This window comes from Oncorhynchus masou, chromosome 16 (assembly GCF_036934945.1).
Source record: "Oncorhynchus masou masou isolate Uvic2021 chromosome 16, UVic_Omas_1.1, whole genome shotgun sequence".
Lineage (NCBI taxonomy): Eukaryota > Metazoa > Chordata > Actinopteri > Salmoniformes > Salmonidae > Oncorhynchus > Oncorhynchus masou.
Genome location: NC_088227.1, coordinates 43437411 through 43464089, shown reverse-complemented (window position 1 = coordinate 43464089; position 26679 = coordinate 43437411). Strand labels below are relative to the sequence as shown.

The following is a 26679-nucleotide window of genomic DNA, read 5'->3' as shown; positions in this document are numbered from 1 at the left end:
CCAGTCATGAAGAAGTTAGTCTTTGGTTCTAGAGACTCTTGAATAGAGCATATCATACCTGCATAGCTCAGCATTACACATTCGGGTAACACTGCGCAAAATAAGTACAAAAACCTTATTATTTTTTGTATATTCACACAGAAAAAAAGTAAATTTTATTTAAATGAAAGTTATACCTAGTCTGCGATGCCATTTTTAGTTTCCTCCTGTTTCATTCTTTTTTTACTCGTTCTTTGAAAGTACACACCTGTTTAATGTTGACATGGCCATGTCGAGGCTTTATGGAGACTCAATCTCGTTCTCCTGTGTCTCTTACCATATATGGGCAGCGGGGGAGAGAGTCCGGGAAGGAGGGAGAGTCGACTCGGTCAGTCAATGCCACCGTGCCTCACATTTCTTATTCCCAGAGGAGCTCGTGAGGTTTGTCGTGGTGAATCAGGAGGGGAAAAAAATGCTCAAAATGGAAATTACAATAGAATTGCACTTCTGGATACGTTAACCCTTATGTAGACGTGAGAATGGAGACCAAATATGTGTATCTGCTTGGAAATGTGTTTAATAGCTGTTCCCTGGATAATTGTCTCCATCCGTGCATAAATGACATGAGCGTGCTTGTGAGAATGTGTGTAATTACCAACCAAAAGTCCAAACTTCGGATACTGTTATTAAAACATCTCGAGATATGGTAATATCATAAAACAGCGCAGGCGCTCATTTATTTACGGAGCGTTTTGGCGCGTCCCTATTTGTATTTCAGCAGCGGCACGGGATGGGGCAGCGCTCCGTTTTTACGCCCAACGCATTTGGATACATACAGCTGCTAAACCGAAACGTTGACGAGGACAGAGACGGAGAGTTGTGGAAACGACGGAGTTAAAAGTAATTCAATCAGTTTAATTAATTATCATCTCTAAAGAGCACACCACTAGAAGTGGCGTTAACGTCACTCTCTCCCGCCTATCAAGCGCCTAGTATGCGATATCTGAAGTGAGGCACGGCGTCCGCTTGCCCTGATATGCCTCATACGCGAAGATGACAGGACGAGAGCGCATCTCAAGAATTGACACGGAAGCCGAATTTCTCCCCCACGTCATCATTGTTTCAAGATAACCTTTCCGGAGAGAATATCATCATATAACAAAGTCTATGGTTTTTGATTGAAGAGAGATTTAGATAGAAACTCGGGGGTGAAATATGGAGCGTGGATTATTCAACCACCTGTTCTCAGCTAGGACCACTGCGTTCTGTTGTTTCTTCTTATGTGAGTCAAGTAAGTTCGTTTTATTATTTATTTGGGCTTAGACTTATCTCCTGACATTAATTGCGTTTTTTCCGTTTTTTTCTTTACCAAGGTGTGTGAATGCCATTGCTATGCCATTCAATGATGCAGCCGTTTAAACCTACCATGTCAGTTCCTTCATTGACAATGTGCCTAAATCGATTTCACCATAAATAAGAAATGACGTACCCTGTTCTCTCGTTCTGTGGTTCCATCGTTCCAAAACTCTCAGAATTCTCAGAAAACTCTCAGAATTCTCCCGCCTTTTCAATCATTTCCTCGTGTTTAAATCGACTGCTACAGCAGATGCGCTGTTGTCTGGGATCTAAACCAACCTGCCCATCGCCTTCTCTTTACTTTCTAAATGAACCTGAGCACTGTACGCCACTGTTGATTTCTCATTAATTAAATTGATTATTTCTCATTAATTAAAGCTTCGGGCTAACACAACAGTTGAATTCCCCCACATAACTCTAAATGTGGCAGCCGCAGACACATTGACGAGAATTGTGCAGTTGGCTACCGTGGCTTATGCACTTCGAAGTGGAATGGAGAGGATTTTCAGACAATTTCTCCCAAGAGCACGTTTGGCCCGAGAAGTTGCTGACTCGTTCAGAGGGAGCCACTCTAGGGTGCACTCTGAAACAACACACACACACACACACACACACACACACACACACACACACACACACACACACACACACACACACACACACACACTCTAATGTGCTGCCCAAGGGGCTACACGCCATGCCGAAACAATTTGATCAGTGTCCAAGATCCCAAAGATCCAAGCGCGAGGCATGGAACTGAGGTGTCATCTCTTCTTTTCTCACTCCGTTGACAGGCGGGGCTTTGATCTGCGGTGTTCGATGGCTTTTTGTCAAACCCCGAGCATCTGGTCTCCGATAGTCTCTGCAGCGTGCTGGTCTTATTCCAGACGGAAGGACAGATGCGTAGTCACAGCGGAGCGTCAAGTACGCGCATAATTGAAGTATGGTGTGATGCAAAGAAGATGCCTTGCCAGAATTAGAACACGTGCATTTTCGTAAGACTGTGATAGACCAAATATATATTTTTTGCAACGTATCCTATCTACAGGTTACAGAAATAGTGTCATAGCAGTTTGTACATGTTCCTGATCTCCAACCTACCTCAGCTAGGTAATTGGGTCATAACGCCATGAATCACTTTAATAGACTCTAATAGTATTACATTCAGCCCACAGGTCAATATTAGAGCTTTGAATTGCCACAACCTCCCTTCAATGCCATTTAGTCCTTTCCCATCTAAACTCTCCTGGTGCGTGCCTTCCTCCACAGACCTGACTGACTGACTGGTTGGCTGGCTGAATGACGTGCTGGTTGGCTAGCTGACTGAATGACTGGCTGGTTGGCTGACTGAATGACTGACTGACTGGTTGGTTGGCTGGCTGGCTGGTTGACTGAATGACTGGCTGATTGAATGACTGGCTGGTTGGCTGGCTGACTGAATAACTGAATGACTGACTGGTTGGCTAGCTGGCTGGCTGACTGACTGAATGACTGGCTGGCTGACTGACTGAATGACTGGCTGGTTGGCTGACTGACTGAATGAATGACTGACTGGTTGGTTGGCTGGCTGGCTGGCTGACTGAATGACTGGCTGGTTGGCTGGCTGACTGAATGACTGGCTGGTTGGCTGGCTGACTGAATGACTGAATGACTGGCTGGTTGGCTAGCTGACTGAATGACTGGCTGGTTGGCTAGCTGGCTGGCTGACTGAATGACTGGCGGGTTGGCTGGCTGACTGAATGACTGGCTGGCTGGTTGGCTGACTGACTGAATGACTGACTGGTTGGCTGGCTGGCTGACTGAATGACTGGCTGGTTGGCTGGCTGACTGATTGACTGATTGGCTGACTTGCTGGTTTGACGGACTGACTGGTTCTCTGGCTGACTGACTGATTTACTGTCTGACTGGCAGGCTGGCTGTTTTGCTGACTGACTGGCAGGCCGACTGGCTTGCTGGCTGGTTGGTTGACTTGCTGGCTTTGGCTGGCTTGTTGGCAGGCTGACTGACTGACTGTTTGGCTGGCTGACTGGTCCTGATTTGCTGTCTCGCAGGGTTGTTGGCCCTGGCCTTCCTCCACTGGCTGGCTGGCTGGTTTTCTGACTCGCTGACTGGCTCTCTGGTTGGCTGACTGATTAACTTGCAAACTGCCTGATTGGGTGAGTGGTTGCCTGGCTGGGTGGTTGTCTGGCTGGTTGGCTACTTTATACAAGGCGATAATAATGACATGCTGTTGTGGTCCAGAGGAGGATGACTTACAGGCTGGTAATGGTGGTGACACACACACACACACACACACACACACACACACACACACACTGGTGCAATTGACAAAGTGACTTGTCCAGGTGTAATATGAATGGACACTTTGACAAAAATACATATCAACAACTTTCAAAATATTCATCATGCAACTACGAACATGAGAGCACAAAACGTATGGACCAAAAAGGAGAAACTCCGTCAGGGGAAAGGGTTTGTACCAGTTATAAACTGGCAGGTAAACAGGAAAGGGTTTGTACCAGTTATAAACTGGCAGGTAAACAGGAAAGGGTTTGTACCAGTTATAAACTGGCAGGTAAACAGGAAAGGGTTTGTACCAGTTATAAACTGGCAGGGAAACAGGACAGGGTTGTACCAGTTATAAACTGGCTGGTAAACAGGAAAGGGTTTGTACCAGTTATAAACTGGCAGGTAAACAGGACAGGGTTTGTACCAGTTATAAACTGGCAGGTAAACAGGACAGGGTTTGTACCAGTTATAAACTGGCTGGTAAACAGGAAAGGGTTTGTACCAGTTATAAACTGGCAGGTAAACAGGAAAGGGTTTGTACCAGTTATAAACTGGCAGGTAAACAGGAAAGGGTGTGTACCAGTTATAAACTGGCAGGGAAACAGGACAGGGTTTGTACCAGTTATAAACTGGCAGGTAAACAGGACAGGGTTTGTACCAGTTATAAACTGGAAGGTAAACAGGAAAGGGTTTGTACCAGTTATAAACTGGCAGGGAAAAAGGACAGGGTTTGTACCAGTTATAAACTGGCAGGTAAACAGGAAAGGGTTTGTACCAGTTATAAACTGGCAGGTAAACAGGACAGGGTTTGTACCAGTTATAAACTGGCAGGTAAACAGGACAGGGTTTGTACCAGTTATAAACTGGCTGGTAAACAGGAAAGGGTTTGTACCAGTTATAAACTGGCAGGTAAACAGGAAAGGGTTTGTACCAGTTATAAACTGGCAGGTAAACAGGAAAGGGTGTGTACCAGTTATAAACTGGCAGGGAAACAGGACAGGGTTTGTACCAGTTATAAACTGGCAGGTAAACAGGACAGGGTTTGTACCAGTTATAAACTGGCAGGTAAACAGGAAAGGGTTTGTACCAGTTATAAACTGGCAGGGAAACAGGAAAGGGTTTGTACCAGTTATAAACTGGCAGGTAAACAGGAAAGGGTTTGTACCAGTTATAAACTGGCAGGTAAACAGGAAAGGGTTTGTACCAGTTAAAGTTGACTGCTGATATATGTTTCAGGCAGGTGCCACGCAGTAAACTGGCAGGTGTCACGCAGTAAACTGGCAGGTGTCACGCAGTAAACTGGCAGGTGTCACGCAGTAAACAGGCAGGTGTCACGCAGTAAACAGTCATGTGTCACGTAGTAAACAGTCATGTGTCACGTAGAAAACTGGCAGGTGTCACGCAGTAAACTGGCAGGTGTCACGCAGTAAACAGGCAGGTGTCACGCAGTAAACAGTCATGTGTCACTCAGTAAACTGGCAGGTGTCATGCAGTAAACAGTCATGTGTCATGTAGTAAACAGTCATGTGTCACGTAGTAAACAGTCATGTGTCACGCAGTAAACTGGCAGGTGTCACGCAGTAAACTGGCAGGTGTCACGCACTAAACTGGCAGGTGTCACGCAGCAAACTGGCAGGTCATGAGGATATTTGTTCACATATGATTCACATTGAATTGAATAGAGAACAGAAATGGTTTATTTTTTTTTGGTGTCAGTGTCATCCTGAATGACAGCTTACTGGCAGCTCAACAATAGGTTGTGTTTGTATGAGGTTGACCCCACAACACCTTCTGACTGAGACGGATGGATTCCAGCTCCCGGCTCATCCCCGGGGTGTGTCCTAAATGGTAGCCTGTATTCCCCGTGGTGCACTACTGTTAATCAGAGCCCTATGGGAATGGCACTATAAAGGGAATAAGGTACCATTTGGTAAACATACCCTGCTCTGTTAACTGCTGGAAGTAATGATGCGTGTAATTTACTGTGATTACGTTGATGAAGGGACCAGTGGGAATCCCTTAGAATGAGATGGGGGTGGGGTGGGGTGAGAAGGAGTTCTTCCTTGTGTTTTTTGTTTTCTTTTTTTGCTCAACCCTTTGCGGCACCCAGACTGAACCATCCCCCCTGCCCAGACTGAACCATCCCCCCTGTCCAGACTGAACTGTCCCCCCTGCCCAGACTGAACCACCCCCTGTCCAGACTGAACCATCCCCCTGTCCAGACTGAACTGTCCCCCTGCCCAGACTGAACCACCCCCCTGCCCAGACTGAACCACCCCCTGCCCAGACTGAACCACCCCCTGCCCAGACTGAACCACCCCCTGCCCAGACTGAACCACCCCCTGCCCAGACTGAACCACCCCCTGCCCAGACTGAACCACCCCCTGCCCAGACTGAACCACCCCCCTGCCCAGACTGAACCACCCCCTGCCCAGACTGAACCACCCCCTGCCCAGACTGAACCACCCCCTGCCCAGACTGAACCACCCCCTGCCCAGACTGAACCACCCCCTGTCCAGACTGAACCACCCCCCTGCCCAGACTGAACCATCCCCCTGCCCAGACTGAACCACCCCCCTGCCCAGACTGAACTGCCCCCCTGCCCAGACTGAACCACCCCCCTGCCCAGACTGAACTGCCCCCCTGTCCAGACTGAACCACCCCCTGCCCAGACTGAACCGTCCCCCTGCCCAGACTGAACCATCCCCCTGCCCAGACTGAACCATCCCCCCTGCCCAGACTGAACCACCCCCTGCCCAGACTGAACCATCCCCCTGCCCAGACTGAACCATCCCCCCTGCCCAGACTGAACCACCCCCTGCCCAGACTGAACCGTCCCCCTGCCCAGACTGAACCACCCCCTGCCCAGACTGAACCGTCCCCCTGCCCAGACTGAACCGTCCCCCTGCCCAGACTGAACCACCCCCTGCCCAGACTGAACCATCCCCCCTGCCCAGACTGAACCGTCCCCCTGCCCAGACTGAACCGTCCCCCTGCCCAGACTGAACCGTCCCCCTGCCCAGACTGAACCACCCCCTGCCCAGACTGAACCACCCCCTGCCCAGACTGAACCACCCCCTGCCCAGACTGAACCACCCCCTGCCCAGACTGAACCACCCCCCTGCCCAGACTGAACCACCCCCTGCCCAGACTGAACCACCCCCTGCCCAGACTGAACCATCCCCCCTGTCCAGACTGAACCATCCCCCTGTCCAGACTGAACCATCCCCCTGTCCAGACTGAACCATCCCCCCTGCCCAGACTGAACTGTCCCCCTGCCCAGACTGAACTGTCCCCCCTGCCCAGACTGAACCACCTCCCCTGCCCAGACTGAACCACCCCCTGCCCAGACTGAACCATCCCCCTGCCTAGACTGAACCGTCCCCCTGCCCAGACTGAACCACCCCCTGCCCAGACTGAACCATCCCCCCTGCCCAGACTGAACCATCCCCCTGCCCAGACTGAACCATCCCCCTGCCTAGACTGAACCGTCCCCCTGCCCAGACTGAACCACCCCCTGCCCAGACTGAACCATCCCCCTGCCCAGACTGAACCGTCCCCCTGCCCAGACTGAACTGTCCCCCCTGCCCAGACTGAACTGTCCCCCTGTCCAGACTGAACCACCCCCTGTCCAGACTGAACCATCCCCCTGCCCAGACTGAACTGTCCCCCTGTCCAGACTGAACCACCCCCTGTCCAGACTGAACCATCCCCCTGTCCAGACTGAACCGTCCCCCTGCCCAGACTGAACCACCCCCCTGCCCAGACTGAACCGTCCCCCTGCCCAGACTGAACCGTCCCCCTGCCCAGACTGAACCGTCCCCCTGCCCAGACTGAACCACCTCCCCTGCCCAGACTGAACAACCCCCCTGCCCAGACTGAACCACCCCCTGCCCAGACTGAACCGTCCCCCCTGTCCAGACTGAACCACCCCCCTGCCCAGACTGAACCATCCCCCTGCCCAGACTGAACCATCCCCCTGCCCAGACTGAACCGTCCCCCTGCCCAGACTGAACCACCCCCTGCCCAGACTGAACCACCCCCTGCCCAGACTGAACCACCCCCTGCCCAGACAGAACCGTCCCCCTGCCCAGACTGAACCGTCCCCCTGCCCAGACTGAACCGTCCCCCTGCCCAGACTGAACCGTCCCCCTGCCCAGACTGAACTGTCCCCCCTGCCCAGACTGAACCATCCCCCCTGCCCAGACTGAACCACCCCCCTGCCCAGACTGAACTGTCCCCCCTGCCCAGACTGAACCACCCCCTGCCCAGACTGAACCATCCCCCCTGCCCAGACTGAACCACCCCCTGCCCAGACTGAACCACCCCCTGCCCAGTCTGAACCGTCCCCCTGCCCAGACTGAACCACCCCCCTGCCCAGTCTGAACCGTCCCCCTGCCCAGACTGAACCGTCCCCCTGCCCAGACTGAACCATCCCCCTGCCCAGACTGAACCACCCCCTGCCCAGTCTGAACCGTCCCCCTGCCCAGACTGAACCGTCCCCCCCTGCCCAGACTGAACCATCCCCCTGCCCAGACTGAACCACCCCCTGCCCAGTCTGAACCGTCCCCCCTGCCCAGACTGAACCACCCCCCCCTGTCCAGACTGAACCACCCCCTGCCCAGACTGAACCACCCCCTGCCCAGACTGAACCATCCCCCTGCCCAGACTGAACCACCCCCCTGCCCAGTCTGAACCGTCCCCCCCCAGACTGAACCGTCCCCCCTGCCCAGACTGAACCACCCCCTGCCCAGACTGAACCACCCCCTGCCCAGACTGAACCGTCCCCCCTGCCCAGACTGAACCGTCCCCCCTGCCCAGACTGAACCGTCCCCCTGCCCAGACTGAACCGTCCCCCTGCCCAGACTGAACCGCCCCCTGCCCAGACTGAACCGTCCCCCTGCCCAGACTGAACCGCCCCCCTGCCCAGACTGAACCGCCCCCCTGCCCAGACTGAACCGCCCCCTGCCCAGACTGAACCGTCCCCCTGCCCAGACTGAACCACCCCCTGTCCAGACTGAACCACCCCCCCTGCCCAGACTGAACCGTCCCCCTGCCCAGACTGAACTGTCCCCCCTGCCCAGACTGAACTGTCCCCCCTGCCCAGACTGAACCACCCCCTGCCCAGACTGAACCGCCCCCCTGCCCAGACTGAACCGTCCCCCTGCCCAGACTGAACCGTCCCCCTGCCCAGACTGAACCACCTCCCCTGCCCAGACTGAACCACCCCCCTGCCCAGACTGAACCGTCCCCCTGCCCAGACTGAACCGTCCCCCTGCCCAGACTGAACCATCCCCCCCCGCCCAGACTGAACCGTCCCCCCGCCCAGACTGAACCACCCCCCTGCCCAGACTGAACCGTCCCCCCCGCCCAGACTGAACCACCCCCCTGCCCAGACTGAACCATCCCCCCCGCCCAGACTGAACCGTCCCCCTGCCCAGACTGAACTGTCCCCCTGCCCAGACTGAACCATCCCCCCCCCAGACGCCCAGACTGAACCACCCCCCCTGCCCAGACTGAACCATCCCGCGGCCCACTCCTACTCTATACATTATACAAGACAAGCCCCTCAGACAAAACTTTGAATCAAATGATATGTATAAATGCATAATTATACCTATGTAACCTGCCTAAATGTAACCTGCCTAAATGTAGCCTAAATGTAACCTGCCTAAATGTAACCTGCCTAAATGTAGCCTAAATGTAACCTGCCTAAATGTAGCCTAAATGTAACCTGCCTAAATGTAGCCTAAATGTAACCTGCCTAAATGTAGCCTAAATGTAACCTGCCTAAATGTAGCCTAAATGTAACCTGCCTAAATTTAACCTGCCTAAATGTAGCCTAAATGTAACCTGCCTAAATGTAACCTGCCTAAATGTAACCTGCCTAAATGACTACCGACATGTTGCACTCGCGTCTGTAGCCATGAAATGCTTTGAAAGGCTGGTCATGGCTCACATCAACACCAATATCCCAGAAACCCTAGACCCACTCCAATTTGCATACCGCACCAAGAGATCCACAGATGATGCAATCTCTATTGCACTCCACACTGCCCTTTCCCACCTGGACAAAAGGAACACCTATGTGAGAATGCTATTCATTGACTACAGCTCAGCGTTCAACACCATTGTGCCCTCAAAGCTAATCACTTAGCTAAGGACCCTGGGACTAAACACCTCCCTCTGCAACTGGATCCTAGACTTCCTGACGGGCCGCCCCCAAGTGGTAAGGGTAGGTAACAACACATCTGCCACGCTGATCCTGAAAAGATTTGGCATGGGTCCTCAGATCCTCAAAAGGTTTTACAGCTGCACCATCGAGAGCATCCTGACGGGTTGCATCACTGCCTGGTATGGCAACTGCTCAGCCTCCGAACGCAAGGCACTACAGAGGGTAGTGCGTACGGCCCAGTACATTACCGGGGCCAAGCTTCCTGCTACCCAGGACCTCTATGCCAGGCAGTGTCAGAGAAAGGCCCTCCTGCTACTCTCTGTTAACACAGCCACTTTAATAACTCTACCCAAATGACCTCGACACCGGTGCCCCCGCACATTGACACATTAACTCTGTACCGGTACCCCCTGTATATAACCTCCACATTGACTCTGTACCAGTACCCCCTGTATATAGCCTCCATATTGACTCTGTACCATAACACCCTGTATATAGCCTCCACATTGACTCTGTACCGGTACCCCCTGTATATAGCCTCCATATTGACTCTGTACCGTAACACCCTGTATATAGCCTCCACATTGACTCTGTACCGGTCACCCCTGTATATAGCCTCCACATTGACTCTGTACCGGTACCCCCTGTATATAGCCTCCACATTGACTCTGTACCGGTACCCCCTGTATATAGCCTCTACATTGACTCTGTACCGGTACCCCCTGTATATAGCCTTCACATTGACTCTGTACCGGTACCCCCTGTATATAACCTCCACATTGACTCTGTACCGGTACCCCCTGTATATAGCCTCCACATTGACTCTGTACGGGCGGCAGTGTAGCCTAGTGGTTGGAGCATTGGACTAGTAACCGAAAGGTTGCAAGTTCAAATCCCCGAGCTGACAAGGTACAAAATCTGTCGTTCTGCCCCTGAACAGGCAGTTAACCCACTGTTCCTAGGCCGTCATTGAAAATAAGATTTGTTCTTAACTCACTTGCCTAGTAAAATAAAGGTAAAATAAAAAACTGGTACCCCCTGTATAAATCTTCCACATTGTCTCTGTACTGGTACCTCCTGTATATAGCTTCCACATTGACTCTGTACCGGTACCCCCTGTATATAGCCTCCACATTGACTCTGTACCGTAACACCCTGTATATAGCCTCCACATTGACTCTCTACCGGTAACCCCTGTATATAGTCTCCACATTGACTCTGTACCGGTACACCCTGTATATAGCCTCCACATTGACTCTGTACCGTAACACCCTGTATATAGCCTCCGCATTGACTCTGTACCAGTACCCCCTGTATATAGTCTCCATATTGACTCTGTACCAGTACCCCCTGTATATAACCTCCATATTGACTCTGTACCGGTAACCCCTGTATATAGTCTCCACATTGACTCTGTACCGGTACACCCTGTATATAGCCTCCACATTGACTCTGTACCGTAACACCCTGTATATAGCCTCCACATTGACTCTGTACCGGTACCCCCTGTATATAGTCTCCATATTGACTAGGTATTGGTACCCCCTGTATAAATCTTCCACATTGACTCTGTACCGGTACCCCCTGTAAATAGCCTCCACATTGACTAGGTATTGGTACCCCCTGTATATAGCCTCCACATTGACTCCGTACCGGTACCCCCTGTATACAGCCTCCATATTGACTCTGTACCGGTACCCCCTGTATAAATCTTCCACATTGACTCTGTACCGGTACCCCCTGTAAATAGCCTCCACATTGACTCTGTACCGGTACCCCCTGTATATAGCCTCCACATTGACTCCGTACCGGTACCCCCTGTATACAGCCTCCATATTGACTGTACCGGTACCCCCTGTATAAATCTTCCACATTGACTCTGTACCGGTACCCCCTGTATATAACCTCCATATTGACTCTGTACCAGTACCACCTGTATATAACCTCCACATTGACTCTGTACCAGTACCCCCTGTATATAACCTCCATATTGACTCTGTACCAGTACCACCTGTATATAACCTCCATATTGACTCTGTACCGGCACCCCCTGTATATAGTTTCCATATTGACTCTGTACCAGTACCCCCTGTATATAGTCTCCATATTGACTCTGTACCGTAATACCCTGTATATAGCCTCCACATTGACTGTACCGTAATACCCTGTATATAGCCTCCACATTGACTCTGTACCGTAATACCCTGTATTTAGCCTCCACATTGACTCTGGACCGTAATACCCTGTATATAGCCTCCACATTGACTCTGTACCGTAACACCCTGTATATAGCCTCCACATTGACTCTGTACCGGTACCCCCTGTATATAGCCTCCATATTGACTCTGTACCGGTACCCCCTGTATATAGCCTCCACATTGACTCTGTACCGGTACCCCCTGTATATAGCCTCTATATTGACTCTGTACCGTTACCCCCTGTATATAGCCTCCACATTGACTCTGTACCGTTACCCCCTGTATATAGCCTCCACATTGACTCTGTACTGTCTACTATATATAAGGTCTACTACACCTGTTGTATTCATCATTTCACTGTAAGGTCTACTACACCTGTTGTATATTCAGCAGTACACTATAAGGTCTACTACACCTGTTGTATTCAGCATTTCACTGTAAGGTCTACTACACCTGTTGTATTCACCATTTCACTGTGAGGTCTACTACACCTGTTGTATTCAGCATTTCACTGTAAGGTCTATTACACCTGTTGTATTCGGCAGTACACTGTAAGGTCAACTACACCTGTTGTATTCTGCAGTACACTGTAAGGTCTACTACACCTGTTGTATTCAGCATTTCACTGTCAGGTCTACTACACCTGTTGTATTCAGCATTTCACTGTAAGGTCTACTACACCTGTTGTATTCGGCAGTACACTGTAAGGTCAACTACACCTGTTGTATTCAGCATTTCACTGTAAGGTCTACTACACCTGTTGTATTCAGCATTTCACTGTGAGGTCTACTACACCTGTTGTATTCAGCATTTCACTGTGAGGTCTACTACACCTGTAGTATTCAGCATTTCACTGTGAGGTCCAGTACACCTGTTATATTCAGCATTTCACTGTGAGGTCTATTACACCTGTTGTATTCAGCATTTCACTGTGAGGTCTACTACACCTGTTGTATTCAGCATTTCACTGTGAGATCACTACACCTGTTGTATTCATCATTTCACTGTAAGGTCTACTACACCTGTTGTATTCAGCATTTCACTGTGAGATCACTACACCTGTTGTATTCATCATTTCACTGTGAGGTCTACTACACCTGTTGTATTCAGCATTTCACTGTAAGGTCTACTACACCTGTTGTATTCAGCATTTCACTGTGAGGTCTACTACACCTGTTGTATTCAGCATTTCACTGTAAGGTCTACTACACCGGTTGTATTCAGCATTTCACTCTGAGGTCTACTACACCTGTTGTATTCATCATTTCACTGTAAGGTCTACTACACCTGTTGTATTCAGCATTTCACTGTGAGATCACTACACCTGTTGTATTCATCATTTCACTGTGAGGTCTACTACACCTGTTGTATTCAGCATTTCACTGTAAGGTCTACTACACCTGTTGTATTCAGCATTTCACTGTGAGGTCTACTACACCTGTTGTATTCAGCATTTCACTGTGAGGTCTACTACACCTGTTGTATTCAGCATTTCACTGTGAGGTCTATTCCACCTGTTGTATTCAGCATTTCACTGTAAGGTCTACTACACCTGTTGTAGGTGGCGCATGTGACAAATACAATTTGATTTGATGTCTTTGATACAACAACAGGTTTGTTATAAAACTCTGAGCGCCTTGTCTCTTGTGGCCCCTGTAGTTTTCTGTCTTGAGAAAGCCCGTTCACATGCGGAGGACGAGCTCTTCAAGAAGCTCTTCATCGGGTACAACAAGTGGTCCAGACCCGTACCCAACATCTCAGACGTGGTCATTGTCAAATTCGGACTCTCCATAGCACAACTTATCGATGTGGTGAGTTATATTATAATTATAATAATAATAGAATGCTAATAATTTAATAATAGTATTATAATGATAATATAGGCCCAGTCATTTTCAGCCAAAGTGAATAAGGACTTATATACATTTTGGTATGGGTGGGCCCAGTGGGAACTGAACCCAAGCGTCATGCTCTACCAGTCCAAATGAACCTCACAGGATCGCAGCAGTGTTGACTGACAGCTTGTTGCAGAAAATATGAATTTATGTAAATTATATTCATTGAATATTCACGCATTGTTCCCCAATGAGCTTATCGTTGGGAATAAGCAGTTAGTTAGGTGTAATTGGCAAGACCTGTTTATGAAATTGCAAAACAAGTGTTACTAAATGAACTCTCACAGCAAACTGAAAAAAATCCCTCAATCTCCATCAGTCGCCTCACAGGGGCTTTGAAGCAGAGTAAAGGTGTGGAAAACAACGTCATCTAACAATCCTTCAGTCAATAGCTACAGAGAAGTATTGCACACAGGGCCGCAATTTAAATTGAGAGTGGCAGGGGTTTTGAATATACTGTACATTGTTACATAAACCTTCTCTCACACTCTCCATCTCTCTGTCTCTCTTCCTCTCTAGTTCTCTCCATCTCTCTTCCTCTGTCTAGTTCTCTCTTGTCTCTCTTTCTGTCTTTAGTTCTCTCGTTCTCTCTTCCTCTGTCTCTCTCCCTCTGTCTAGTTCTCTCAGTCTCTCTTCCTCTCTCCAGTTCTCTCGTTCTCTCTTCCTCTGTCTCTAGTTCTCTCTATCTCTCGTTCTCTCCATCGCTCGTTCTCTCTCTCTTCCTCTGTCTAGTTTTCTCCATGTCTCGTTCTCTAGATCTCTCTGTCTCTCGTTCTGTCTCTAGTTCTCTCCATCTCTCATTCTCTCTGTCTAGTTTCCTCTCTCTAGTTCTCTATCTCTCTGTCTCTAGTTCTCTCCATGTCTCATTCTCTCTGTCTCTAGTTCTCTATCTCTCTGTCTCTAGTTCTCTCCATCTTTCATTCTCTCTGTCTAGTTTCTTCTGTCTCTAGTTCTCTATCTCTCTGTCTCTGGTTCTCTCCATGTCTCATACTCTGTCTCTTGTTCTCTCCATCTCTCATTCTCTCTCTCTTCCCCTGTCTAGTTCTCTCCATGTCTCGTTCTCTAGATCTCTCCCTCTCTCGTTCTGTTTCTAGTTCTCTCCATGTCTCATTCTCTCTGTCTCTCTTTCCTCTGTCTCTAGTTCTCTCCATCTCTCTTCCTCTGTCCCTAGTTCTCTCCATCGCCCGTTCTGTCTCTGTCTCTAGTTCTCTCCATCTGTCATTCTCTCTCTCTTCCTCTGTCCCTAGTTCTCTCCATCTCTCGTTCTCTCATCTCGTTCTCTATCTCTCTCTCTAGTTCCCATCCATCTCTCGTTCTCTAGAACTCTTACTCTCTCTCTCTTCCTCTCTCTGTTCTCTCCATCTCTCATTCTGTCTCTCTATCTCTAGTTCTCTACATCTCTTGTTCTCTCTCTCTAGTTCTCTCCATCTCTCATTCTGTCTCTCTATCTCTCGTTCTCTCCATCTCTCTTCCTCTGTCGCTTGTTCTCTACATCTCTAATTCTCTCTCTCTCTCTTCCTCTGTCTATCTAGTTCTCTCCATGTCTCGTTCTCTAGATCTCTCCGTCTCTCGTTCTGTCTCTAGTTCTCTCATCTCTCGTTCTCTCTCTCTGTGTCTAGTTCTCTCCATCTCTTGTTTTCTCTTTCTCTTTCTCTCTGTCTCTAGTTCTCTCCATCTTTCGTGATCTCTCTCTCTTTCTTCCCCTCTTTAGTTCCCTTCATATCTCGTTTTCTCTCTCTCTCTCTGTCTAGTTCTCTCCATATCCTATTCTATCTGTCTTTCTCTCTCTCGTTTTCTCCATCTCTCTTTCTCTCTGTCTAGTTCTCTGTCGCTCTTCCTCTGTCTCTAATTATTGTCCTCGTGCTGTCTCTATTTGTGCATTTATAAGGTGTAAGGTTTAACAACCTTTCCTATTGCATCATGGTTGCTCTGTGAATACTGCAGCTATCTTACATTTTAAGAAATATATTTAGTATTTTGAAAATAGACCTGCAAAAACAAACCTTGTTTAAACCAGATTTAGTTAACCTATGACCTAGAGATCTTCACATGTCTAAAATGTTGGACTTGTTCTGAAATGGACTTGGGGCTTTCGCACCAGGACCCGATATGCATAAATAATATTTGGGGCTTTCCCACTCCTTCTCTCTCTCTCTCTCTCTCTCTTTCTCCCCTATCTCCCCCCTCTCTCTCTCTTTCTGCTTCTCTCTCTCTCTTTCTCCCCTCTCTCCCACCCTCTCTCTCTCTTTCTGCTTCTCTCTCTCTCTTTCTCCCCTCTCTCCCACCCTCTCTCTCTCTCTTTCTCCCCTCTCTCCCACCCTCTCTCTCTTTCTGCTTCTCTCTCTCTCTCTGCTTCTCTCTCTCTCTGTCTTTCTTCATCTCATCAATTTTTTCTCATCAATTTTTATCTTGATGTCTCTCTATTTTTCATTCACCTATTTCTGTATTTTCCTTTCTGCAGGACGAGAAGAATCAGATGATGACCACCAACGTCTGGCTGAAACAGGTGATTCAGTACATTAAGAATATATAGCATGTGTGTTTCAGTACATTCAGTGTATATAGCGTGTGTTTCAGTACATTCAGTGTATATAGCATGTGATTCAGTACATTCAGTATATATAGCATGTGATTCAGTACAGTCAGTATATATAGCATGTGATTCAGTACATTAAGAATATATAGCATGTGTGTTTCAGTACATTCAGTGTATATAGCGTGTGTTTCAGTACATTCAGTATATATAGCATGTGTTTCAGTACATTCAGTATATATAGCATGTGTTTCAGTACAGTCAGTATATATAGCATGTGATTCAGTACAGTCAGTATATATAGCATGTGTGTGAGACTGAGGTTTTTCAATGTGAATTAATTACGGTTATTAGTTTGTTATGGATTAATAGGCCTTTAATTAACTCTGTCTGATAAGACCTGTGGTGCTGAATGTCCTCTCGTCTCTGTGTGTGTGCGTGCGTGTGTGTGTGCGCGCGTGTGTGTGCGTGCGTACGTGCGTGTGTGCGTGCGCGTGTGTGTGTGCGCGTGTGTGTGTGTGTGCGCGTGTGTGTGTGTGCGCGTGTGTGTGTGTGTATGTGTGTGTGCGCGTGTGTGTGCGCGTGTGTGTGTGTGCGCGTGTGTGTGTGTGCGTGTGTGTGTGTGTGTGCACGCGCGTGCGTGTGTGTGCGTGCGTGCGTGTGTGTGCGCGTGCGTGCGTGCGTGTGCGCGTGTGTGTTCTCCTCTTAGGAGTGGAATGACTACAAGCTACGCTGGACGCCGTCTGACTACGACAACGTCACGTCCATCAGAGTCCCGTCTGAACTCATCTGGGTCCCAGACATCGTCCTCTATAACAAGTGAGTGACAGCGAAACGGTTGTTTTAACGTAACAGCGACGTTGAGTTCAGGAGACTCCACATCTAGGCCTATTTAAATGGTTACGCGGCACCGTCTACTGGGTTCATGAATCATAAGGTTCACATCGACAAGTGTTTCCCGGGGAAGATAATTCCCACAATAATGAGCTGATGACTGTGGTCCTTTTCTACATGTTCTGGAGCATGACAGCACTAATTATTACAATAGATTACATCTTTATGTCCAACAGTGAGGCATGAATCTCTGTACCTGTTGTTGTTGGGGTTTGAATGATTAAAAAGCAGCTGTAGGTCTACTCTCCCTCCCTCAGTAATATACTGCCATGTTAACCTGATCCTAGCCCTCCCCAGTAATATACTGCCTTGTTAACCTGATCCTATCCCTCCCCAGTAATATACTGCCGTGTTAACCTGATCCTAGCCCTCCCCAGTAATATACTGCCATGTTAACCTGATCCTATCCCTCCCCCAGTAATATACTGCCATGTTAACCTGATCCTATCCCTCCCCCAGTAATATACTGCCGTGTTAACCTGATCCTATCCCTCCCTAGTAATATACTACCATGTTAACCTGATCCTAGCCCTCCCCCAGTAATATACTGCCATGTTAACCTGATCCTAGCCCTCCCCAGTAATATACTGCCATGTTTACCTGATCCTAGCCCTCCCCCAGTAATATACTGCCGTGCTATCCTGATCTTAGCGCCCCCTCCTGTAATATACTGCTGTGTTATCCTGATCCTAGCCCTCCCCCAGTAATATACTGCCTTGTTAACCTGATCCTAGCCCTCCCCAGTAATATACTGCCATGTTAACCTGATCCTAGCCCTCCCCAGTAATATACTGCCATGTTAACCTGATCCTAGCCCTCCCCAGTAATATACTGCCATGTTAACCTGATCCTAGCCCTCCCAAGTAATATACTGCCTTGTTAACCTGATCCTAGCCCTCCCCAGTAATATACTGCCATGTTAACCTGATCCTATCCCTCCCCAGTAATATACTGCCATGTTAACCTGATCCTAGCCCTTCCAGTAATATACTGCCATGTTAACCTGATCCTAGCCCTCCCCCAGTAATATACTGCCTTGTTAACCTGATCCTAGCTCTCCCCCAGTAATATACTGCCTTGTTATCCTGATCCTAGCCCTCCCCCAGTAATATACTGCCATGTTAACCTGATCCTAGCCCTCCCCAGTAATATACTGCCTTGTTAACCTGATCCTAGCCCTCCCCCAGTAATATACTGCCTTGTTAACCTGATCCTAGCCCTCCCCCAATAATATACTGCCTTGTTAACCTGATCCTAGCCCTCCCCAGTAATACACTGCCTTGTTAACCTGATCCTATCCCTCCCTAGTAATATACTGCCTTGTTAACCTGATCCTAGCCCTCCCCCAGTAATATACTGCCTTGTTAACCTGATCCTAGCTCTCCCCCAGTAATATACTGCCTTGTTAACCTGATCCTAGCCCTCCCAAGTAATATACTGCTGTGTTATCCTGATCCTAGCCCTCCCCCAGTAATATACTGCCTTGTTAACCTGATCCTAGCCCTCCCCAGTAATATACTGCCATGTTAACCTGATCCTAGCCCTCCCAGTAATATACTGCCATGTTAACCTGATCCTAGCCCTCCCCCAGTAATATACTGCTGTGTTATCCTGATCCTAGCCCTCCCCAGTAATATACTGCCTTGTTAACCTGATCCTATCCCTCCCCAGTAATATACTGCCATGTTAACCTGATCCTAGCCCTCCCCAGTAATATACTGCCATGTTTACCTGATCCTATCCCTCCCCAGTAATATACTGCCATGTTAACCTGATCCTAGCCCTCCCCCAGTAATATACTGCCTTGTTAACCTGATCCTAGCCCTCCCCCAGTAATATACTGCCGTGCTATCCTGATCTTAGCGCCCCCTCCTGTAATATACTGCTGTGTTATCCTGATCCTAGCCCTCCCCCAGTAATATACTGCTATACTGCCCAGTAATATACTAGCCCTCCGTATAGTTTCCTCCTCATCTAAATTAATTATAGTTTCAAGGCCAAACGTGTCAGATTAAAACTCAAGACTATTTAATGACTGTTCCACTTTCTCAAGCTCTCCTGTGAGATCGTGATCAGTTATTGAAATTAAAAAGGTGTGTGTGCGTGTGCGTGTGTGTGTGTGAATGGAGGAAGATGTAATGATAGACTTATTCACATTATGTCTCTAGCTACAGCTATTAGTGGCATGCATTAAAGCCGTGATCAGGGGATTTGTAGCGCTTGAGGAGGAGATCAATTAGACTGCTGTTGTGTAAGAGATGGTTCCTGGAGGATCGTAAGTCTTTACCAAAAAAAATGGCTTATAACATGTCTCCGGAGTGTGTTTTTGTGTGTAAATAAACAATTTGTGAAGTGTTGATGAGGTTCCTGTCATATTTAAATGTAAAATGTGGCCTTAACACAGATTATATACAGTGTTTTGGAGGGAGCTAAATCACATAGCAAAGTGTTGGTTTCTTGGGCTTCAGGAACGTGACTGATCAAAGTGCCTCAGGCCTTCAAAAATAAATGATTGGAACTGATTGAAAATAAAGGGATATCGGTGAACAAATGCCTTGGTCAAGGCTACGATGGTACCAGTGCAATGAGAAGAGTTTACTCAGATGCTTTTTTAAAAGAGCATGTCAGACCGAGAGAATAATGCTTCGTTCTTAGGTAGTTCATTATGAGTTTTAGTTTTTTTGATATCTCCTCAGAAGCTACAGTTACCGGGATGGTTATTAAAAACAGCTTGGTTGTTGTAGCAACATCAGGGAACCTGGGAAGAAGGGAGTTGTGCTTCGAATTCAGCAGTTCAACACGTTATGGACTGTACAGGAAGCTCTGGGGACAGGTCGTCTGGATACTGGACAGACAACACATTGGCGAATGCAAACAGTTGATCATCTTTTGTGGACAACAGTTCTTGACGGTTCAAAAAGCAGTTTGCGATTTTCTTCTTCTTCTTCTTTCTTCATACTGGTGAACCAGTTTTTGGGTTGTCAACCAATGTCACAGTATAACTTTAGACCGTCCCCTCGCCCATTTAGACCGTCCCCTCGCCCATACCCGGGCGCAAACCAGGGACCCACTGCACACATCAACGACAGTCACCCACGAAGCATCGTTACGCATCGCTCCACAAAAGCCGCGGCCCTGGCAGAGCAAGGGGAACCCCTACTTCAAGGGCTCAGAGCAAGTGACGTCACCGATTGAAATGCTATTTGGTGAGCACCACTGCTAACTAAGCTAGCCATTTCACATCCGTTACACTCACCCCCCTTTTGACCTCCTCCTTTTCCGCAGCAACCAGTGATCCGGGTCAACCGCATCAATGTAACAGTATAACTTTAGACCGTCCCCTCGCCCATACCCGGGTGGGAACCAGGGACCCTCTACACACTAACAACAGTCACCCACGAAACATCATTACCTATCGCTCCACAAAAGCCGCGGCAATATCAACAGTCCCTTATCTCTGGTATATCTTTGCACTCATCATTCACGCCTTAATTTCACTTCTTGCGACTAGGTGGCGCTATTAACATTTTTGGATGAAAAACGTTCCCGTTTTAAACAAGATATTTTGTCACGAAAAGATGCTCGACTATGCATATAATTGACAGCTTTGGAAAGAAAACACTCTGACGTTTCCAAAACTGCAAAGATATTGTCTGTGAGTGCCACAGAACTGATGTTACAGGCGAAACTCAGATAACAATCCAACCAGGAAGTTCCGCATTTTTTAAAACCGCCTCATGCCAATGACTCCTTATATGGCTGTGAATGAGCTACGAATGAGCTTACGTTTTCCACGTATTCCCCAAGGTGTCTACAGCATTGTGACGTTTTTAGGCATTTCCATTGAAGAATGGCCATAAGGGACCATATATAGCATACATAGCATATATAGCAAGAAAATATTGCGTAAAATACTGAGGTAGCCATTTTCCAATTGCTTCTTATGAGAAACTAATTGCCTCGGCGGATATATTATCGAATATATTTGTTAAAAACACCTTGAGGATGGATCCCAAACAACGTTTGCTGTGTTTCTGTCGATATTATGTAGCTAATTTTGAAAAAAGTTTGGCGTTGTAGTAGTAGCATTTTCCGGTCGATTTCTCAGCCAAGCATGATGAAGAAACGGGAGCTTTTTCGCCTACAAAAATAATATTTTGGGAAAAAAAGGAACATTTGCTATCTAACTGGGAGTCTCCTAAGTGAAAGCATCCGAAGTTCTTCAAAGGTAAATGATTTTGTCACGCCCTGGTCGAAGTATATTGTGTTTGTCTGCATTTATTTGGTCAGGCGAGGGTGTGACATGGGTTTTTGTGGTGTGATTTGTCTTGGGGGTTTCTAGCATAGTCTATGGCTGCCTGAGGCAGTTCTCAATCAGAGTCAGGTGATTATCGTTGTCTCTGATTGGGAACCATATTTAGGCAGCCATAATCTTTGAGTATTTCGTGGGTGCTGGTCCTGTCTCTGTGTTTATTGTCACCAGATAGGCTGTATAGGTTTTCACGTTCCGTTTGTTGTTTTTGTATTGTTCGTTTTCAATCATCATTAAACATGTCTCAAAAATACCACGCTGCATTTTGGTCCGCTTCTCCTTCACCAGACGAAAGCCGTTACAGAATCACCCAACACAACAGGACCAAGCGGCGTGGTGACAGGCAGCGGCAGCAGGAGCAGCGAAAGGAGGAATGGACATGGGAAGACGTTTTGGATGGCAAGGGTTGTTACACTTGGGAGGAAATACTGGCTGGAAGAGATCGCCTCCCATGGGAACAAGTGGAGGCACTTAGGAGAGCAGAGGCAGCCGGAGAGAGGAGCCGGCAATACGAGGGAACACGGTTGGTAAGGAAGCTCAAGAGTCAGCACCAAAAATGTCTTGGGGGGAGGCTCACAGGGAGTATGGCTACACCAGGTAGGAGACCTGCGCAAACTTCCTCTGCTTACCGGGGGGCTAAAGAGACCGGGCAGGCACCGTGTTATGCTGTGGAGCGCACGGTGTCTCCAGTGTGGGTGCATAGCCCGGTGCGGTACATACCAGCTCCTCGTATTGGCCGGGCTAGAGTGGGCATCGAGCCAGGTAAGGTTGGGCAGGCTCGGTGCTCAAGAGCTCCAGTGAGCCTGCACGGTCCGGTCTATCCAGTGCCACCTCCACACACCAGTCCTCCGGTGGCAGCTCCCCGCACCAGGCTTCCTGTGCGTGTTCTCGGCCCAGTACCACCAGTGCCAGCACCACGCATCAGGCCTACATTGCGCCTCGCCTGTTTAGCGCTGCCAGAGCCTTTCTCCTCTACAGCGCTGCCGGAGTCTACCGCCTTGTTTAGCGCTGCCAGAGCCTTCCGCCTCTACAGCGCTGCCGGAGTCTCCTGCCTGTTTAGCGCAGCCAGAGCTGCCAGCCTGCATGGAGCAGCCAGAGATGTCAGTCTGCATAGAGCAGCTAGAGAGGTCAGTCTGCATGGAGCTGCCAGTCTGCAAGGAGCTGCCAGTCTGCAAGGAGCTGCCAATCTGCAAGTAGCCGCCAGAGCTGCCAGTCTGCATGGAGCAGCCAGGGCCGCCAGTCAGCATGGAGCAGCCAGATCCGTCAGTCTGCCAGGATCCGCCAGTCAGCCAGACTCTTCCAGATCTGCCAGTCAGCCAGACTCTTCCAGATCTGCCAGTCAGCCAGACTCTTCCAGATCTGCCAGTCAGCCAGACTCTTCCAGATCTGCCAGTCAGCCAGACTCTTCCAGATCTGCCAGTCAGCAAGACTCTTCCAGATCTGCCAGTCAACCAGACTCTTCCAAATCCGCCAGTCAACCAGACTCTTCCAGATCCGCCAGTCAGCCAGGATCTGCCAGAATCACCAGCCAGCCAGGATCTGTCGGATCCAACTACCTGCCTGAGCTTCCTCTCAGTGCTGAGCTTCCCCTCAGTCCCAAGCTTTCCCTCAGTCCCGAGCTTCCCCTCAGTCCCGAGCTTCCACTCAGTCCCGAGGAATAATTCTACAGAGGGGAACGAGCTCCCGAAGGCACAGTGTCATGTCCTGACCTTAGTTCCTTTTTTTATGTGCCTGTTTTAGTTTGGATAGGGCGTGAGTTGGGGTGGGCATTCTATGTTGTGTTTTCTAGGTTTTCTATTTCTATGTGTTTGGCCTGGTATGGTTCCCAATCAGAGGCAGCTGGCAATCGTTGTCTCTGATTGAGAACCATACTTAGGCAGCCTGTTTTTCCACTATGATTTGTGGGTAGTTGTTTTGTGTCTGTGTTGTACCATACAGAACTGTTTTGGTTTTCATTTATTTCTCTTGTTCTTTTGTGTTCAGTTTAATAAATATATTATGGAAACTTACCAAGCTGCGCATTGGTCCAATATTTCCTACTCCTGCTCAGAAGAGCTGTTACACACAGAGCTGAATATGAGCAGGCCCGAGCCAACCCTAACTTATTTTGTTTATTTTTTGTCGCCTTGTAAAGTCGTGTTTTCTGACTAGAACCATCCTGTCTCTGTGTCCATCTCTGTGTGCTCAACCCAACAACCAACAGTTTACCACAACTGATTAAGACAGTTTGGGTCAAAGACTTGATGATGAAGTTCCTCTCTTGGATATTAACCACATATATGAATCATTCTCTGGGGCTAGGCCTTAGCTTCTCATCCTTTATATGAATCTTTCTCTATCTCTCTCTGGAGCTAGGCCTTAGCTTCTCATCCTTTATATGAATCTTTCTCTATCTCTCTCTGGAGCTAGGCCTTAGCTTCTCATCCTTTATATGAATCTTTCTCTATCTCTCTGGAGCTAGGCCTTAGCTTCTCATCCTTTATATGAATCTTTCTCTATCTCTCTCTGGGGCTAGGCCTTAGCTTCTCATCCTTTATATGAATCTTTCTCTATCTCTCTCTGGAGCTAGGCCTTAGCTTCTCATCCTTTATATGAATCTTTCTCTATCTCTCTCTGGAGCAAGGCCTTAGCTTCTCATCCTTTATATGAATCTTTCTCTATCTCTCTCTGGAGCTAGGCCTTAGCTTCTCATCCTTTATATGAATCTTTCTCTATCTCTCTCTGGAGCTAGGCCTTAGCTTCTCTTTCTTTATATGAATCTTTCTCTATCTCTCTCTGGAGCTAGGCCTTAGCTTCTCATCCTTTATATGAATCTTTCTCTATCTCTCTCTGGAGCTAGGCCTTAGCTTCTCTTTCTTTATATGAATCTTTCTCTATCTCTCTCTGGAGCTAGGCCTTAGCTTCTCATCCTTTATATGAATCTTTCTCTATCTCTCTCTGGAGCTAGGCCTTAGCTTCTCATCCTTTATATGAATCTTTCTCTATCTCTCTCTGGGGCTAGGCCTTAGCTTCTCGTCCTTTATATGAATCTTTCTCTATCTCTCTCTGAAGCTACGCCTTAGCTTCTCTTCCTTTTTAGATACATTTCATATTAATATCATCCAGTGGCCTCTTTAGTCTATAGGTCTATGCATGCAATGGCCTGATACATTTAATGCTCAAATCTCTTGACAGCTGAACCGTGAAGTGGAACATTATTGTTTTCAGAATGGAAAAAAAAACAATAAAAACAATTATCTATTAAGTTGTGCATATGCTACACATTGAAACACAAGGAATAGTGTTTGGTCTTTTTTTTATAGGCTGTTTTTAAGGAGACGTAAATGTTGCTCATTTGGCCGACATCCCTGGTTGGCCGACATCCCCGCTCAGCCATGTCATAAGGCCTACTCAACACCACCAGGTGCTCAGCCATGTCATAAGGCCTACTCTACACCACCAGGTGCTCAGCCATGTCATAAGGCCTACTCTACACCACCAGGTGCTCAGCCATGTCATAAGGCCTACTCTACACCACCAGGTGCTCAGCCATGTCATAAGGCCTACTCTACACCATCAGGTGCTCAGCCATGTCATAAGGCCTACTTTACACCACCAGGTGCTCAGCCATGTCATAAGGCCTACTTTACACCACCAGGTGCTCAACCATGTATTGAACACTGCTGTCTTTTTTCGTTGCCAACAGTGATTGAGTTTTATATAATTCGCCTACATTATGACTATCCCATTAGGAATAGTAGATATCTTACATGAGTCTGTAAATGCAACGACAGATGCATGGAATACTTTATTATAAAGGTTTATTTAGCTTCACCAAACCTGGAAACTCACATGTCGCCTATGGGAGAGGGACAGAGATGGAGAGACCCGACTCAACTCAAAACGAAACTGTCTATCGTACAGCAGAGTGTGTCCAACAACAAAACGGTCACAACTGAATAGACAAGAGCCTATCGTGAACGTACCGCTTGCAAAACAGATGTGTTTTTTCTTCTCTCCTTTACCCCAATACCATGATCATTTTACATCAATAAAAACATTCAGTTTCACCATCTCACCACCAGGTCGTGCTGCGGCACCACTACTCCCCGTGGCTATGGCTGTGCATGCCCACAGCAACCTGCACGAACTGACAATGCCAATCGAGCTAACAACCAGAGGGCATGCCTGGCAACTATGCCAATGATAAACGGGTATTCGGCTATTGACTCGTACGTACGACTGCAGCACAGCCGTGTATAATTACTTCAGTAACCTGTCGTGTTCTGCTCTCCCCCCTCCAGTGCGGACGGTGAGTTCGCCGTAACCCACATGACCAAGGCCCACCTGTTCCACAATGGGAAGGTGCGCTGGGTCCCCCCGGCCATCTATAAGTCCTCCTGCTCTATCGACGTTACCTTCTTCCCCTTCGACCAGCAGAACTGCAAGATGAAGTTTGGTTCCTGGACTTACGACAAGGCTAAGATTGACCTGGAACGAATCGAGGTATGGAGTTTTATTTTGTTATTATTATATTATACATATATATTTTTTAAACCTTTATATAACCAGGAAGGGCTCATTGAGATTTGAAATCTCATTTTCAAGAGCGTCCTGGCCAAGATAGGCAGCACCAAGTCATTACAAAAATTACAGACAGACAACATGAAAAACTACAAGTAATCTAGTAAAAAACATTGAATTCACAAGAATATAAAACAGCAAATTAAAAACATTGACAGGTCAGGGAATCTGCTTCAAAATCCTTCATCCGTGGTTTAAAAACACCAATCGGGAGTTTAAAAGTATTTTGTAAGGCGTTCCAAGACGATGGCCAGAGTACATAAAAGCCCTTTTACCAAAATCAGTTGGGACATTTGGAACAGTTAGCAGGATAAAGTCCAGCGAACGAAGAGAGGACCCACCACATTTCTGAACAATAAAAATGCCCAAATAAAAAGGTAGTAAACCCAAAATGGCTTTGTCAATAAAAGTATACAAGTGACTGAGCCTATGAGAGACTAGAGAAGGCCAGCCAACCCTGGTATATAAAGTACAGTGGTGCGTAA

At 47.9% G+C, this 26679-nt stretch overlaps 1 protein-coding gene across 1 annotated transcript in view; it reads left to right on the top strand.

The window, feature by feature from the left end:
* The first annotated feature begins 831 nt into the window (after positions 1-831).
* chrna2b (cholinergic receptor, nicotinic, alpha 2b (neuronal)) overlaps positions 832-26679 on the top strand; it is a 42091-nt gene continuing 16243 nt past the window's right edge. The window contains exons 1-5 of the mRNA XM_064991740.1: positions 832-1270; positions 13657-13808; positions 16354-16398; positions 17135-17244; positions 25915-26116. Of these exons, the coding sequence (XP_064847812.1) occupies positions 1195-1270; positions 13657-13808; positions 16354-16398; positions 17135-17244; positions 25915-26116 (585 nt within the window). The 5' untranslated portion in view covers positions 832-1194. The remainder of the gene's footprint in view (positions 1271-13656; positions 13809-16353; positions 16399-17134; positions 17245-25914; positions 26117-26679) is intronic.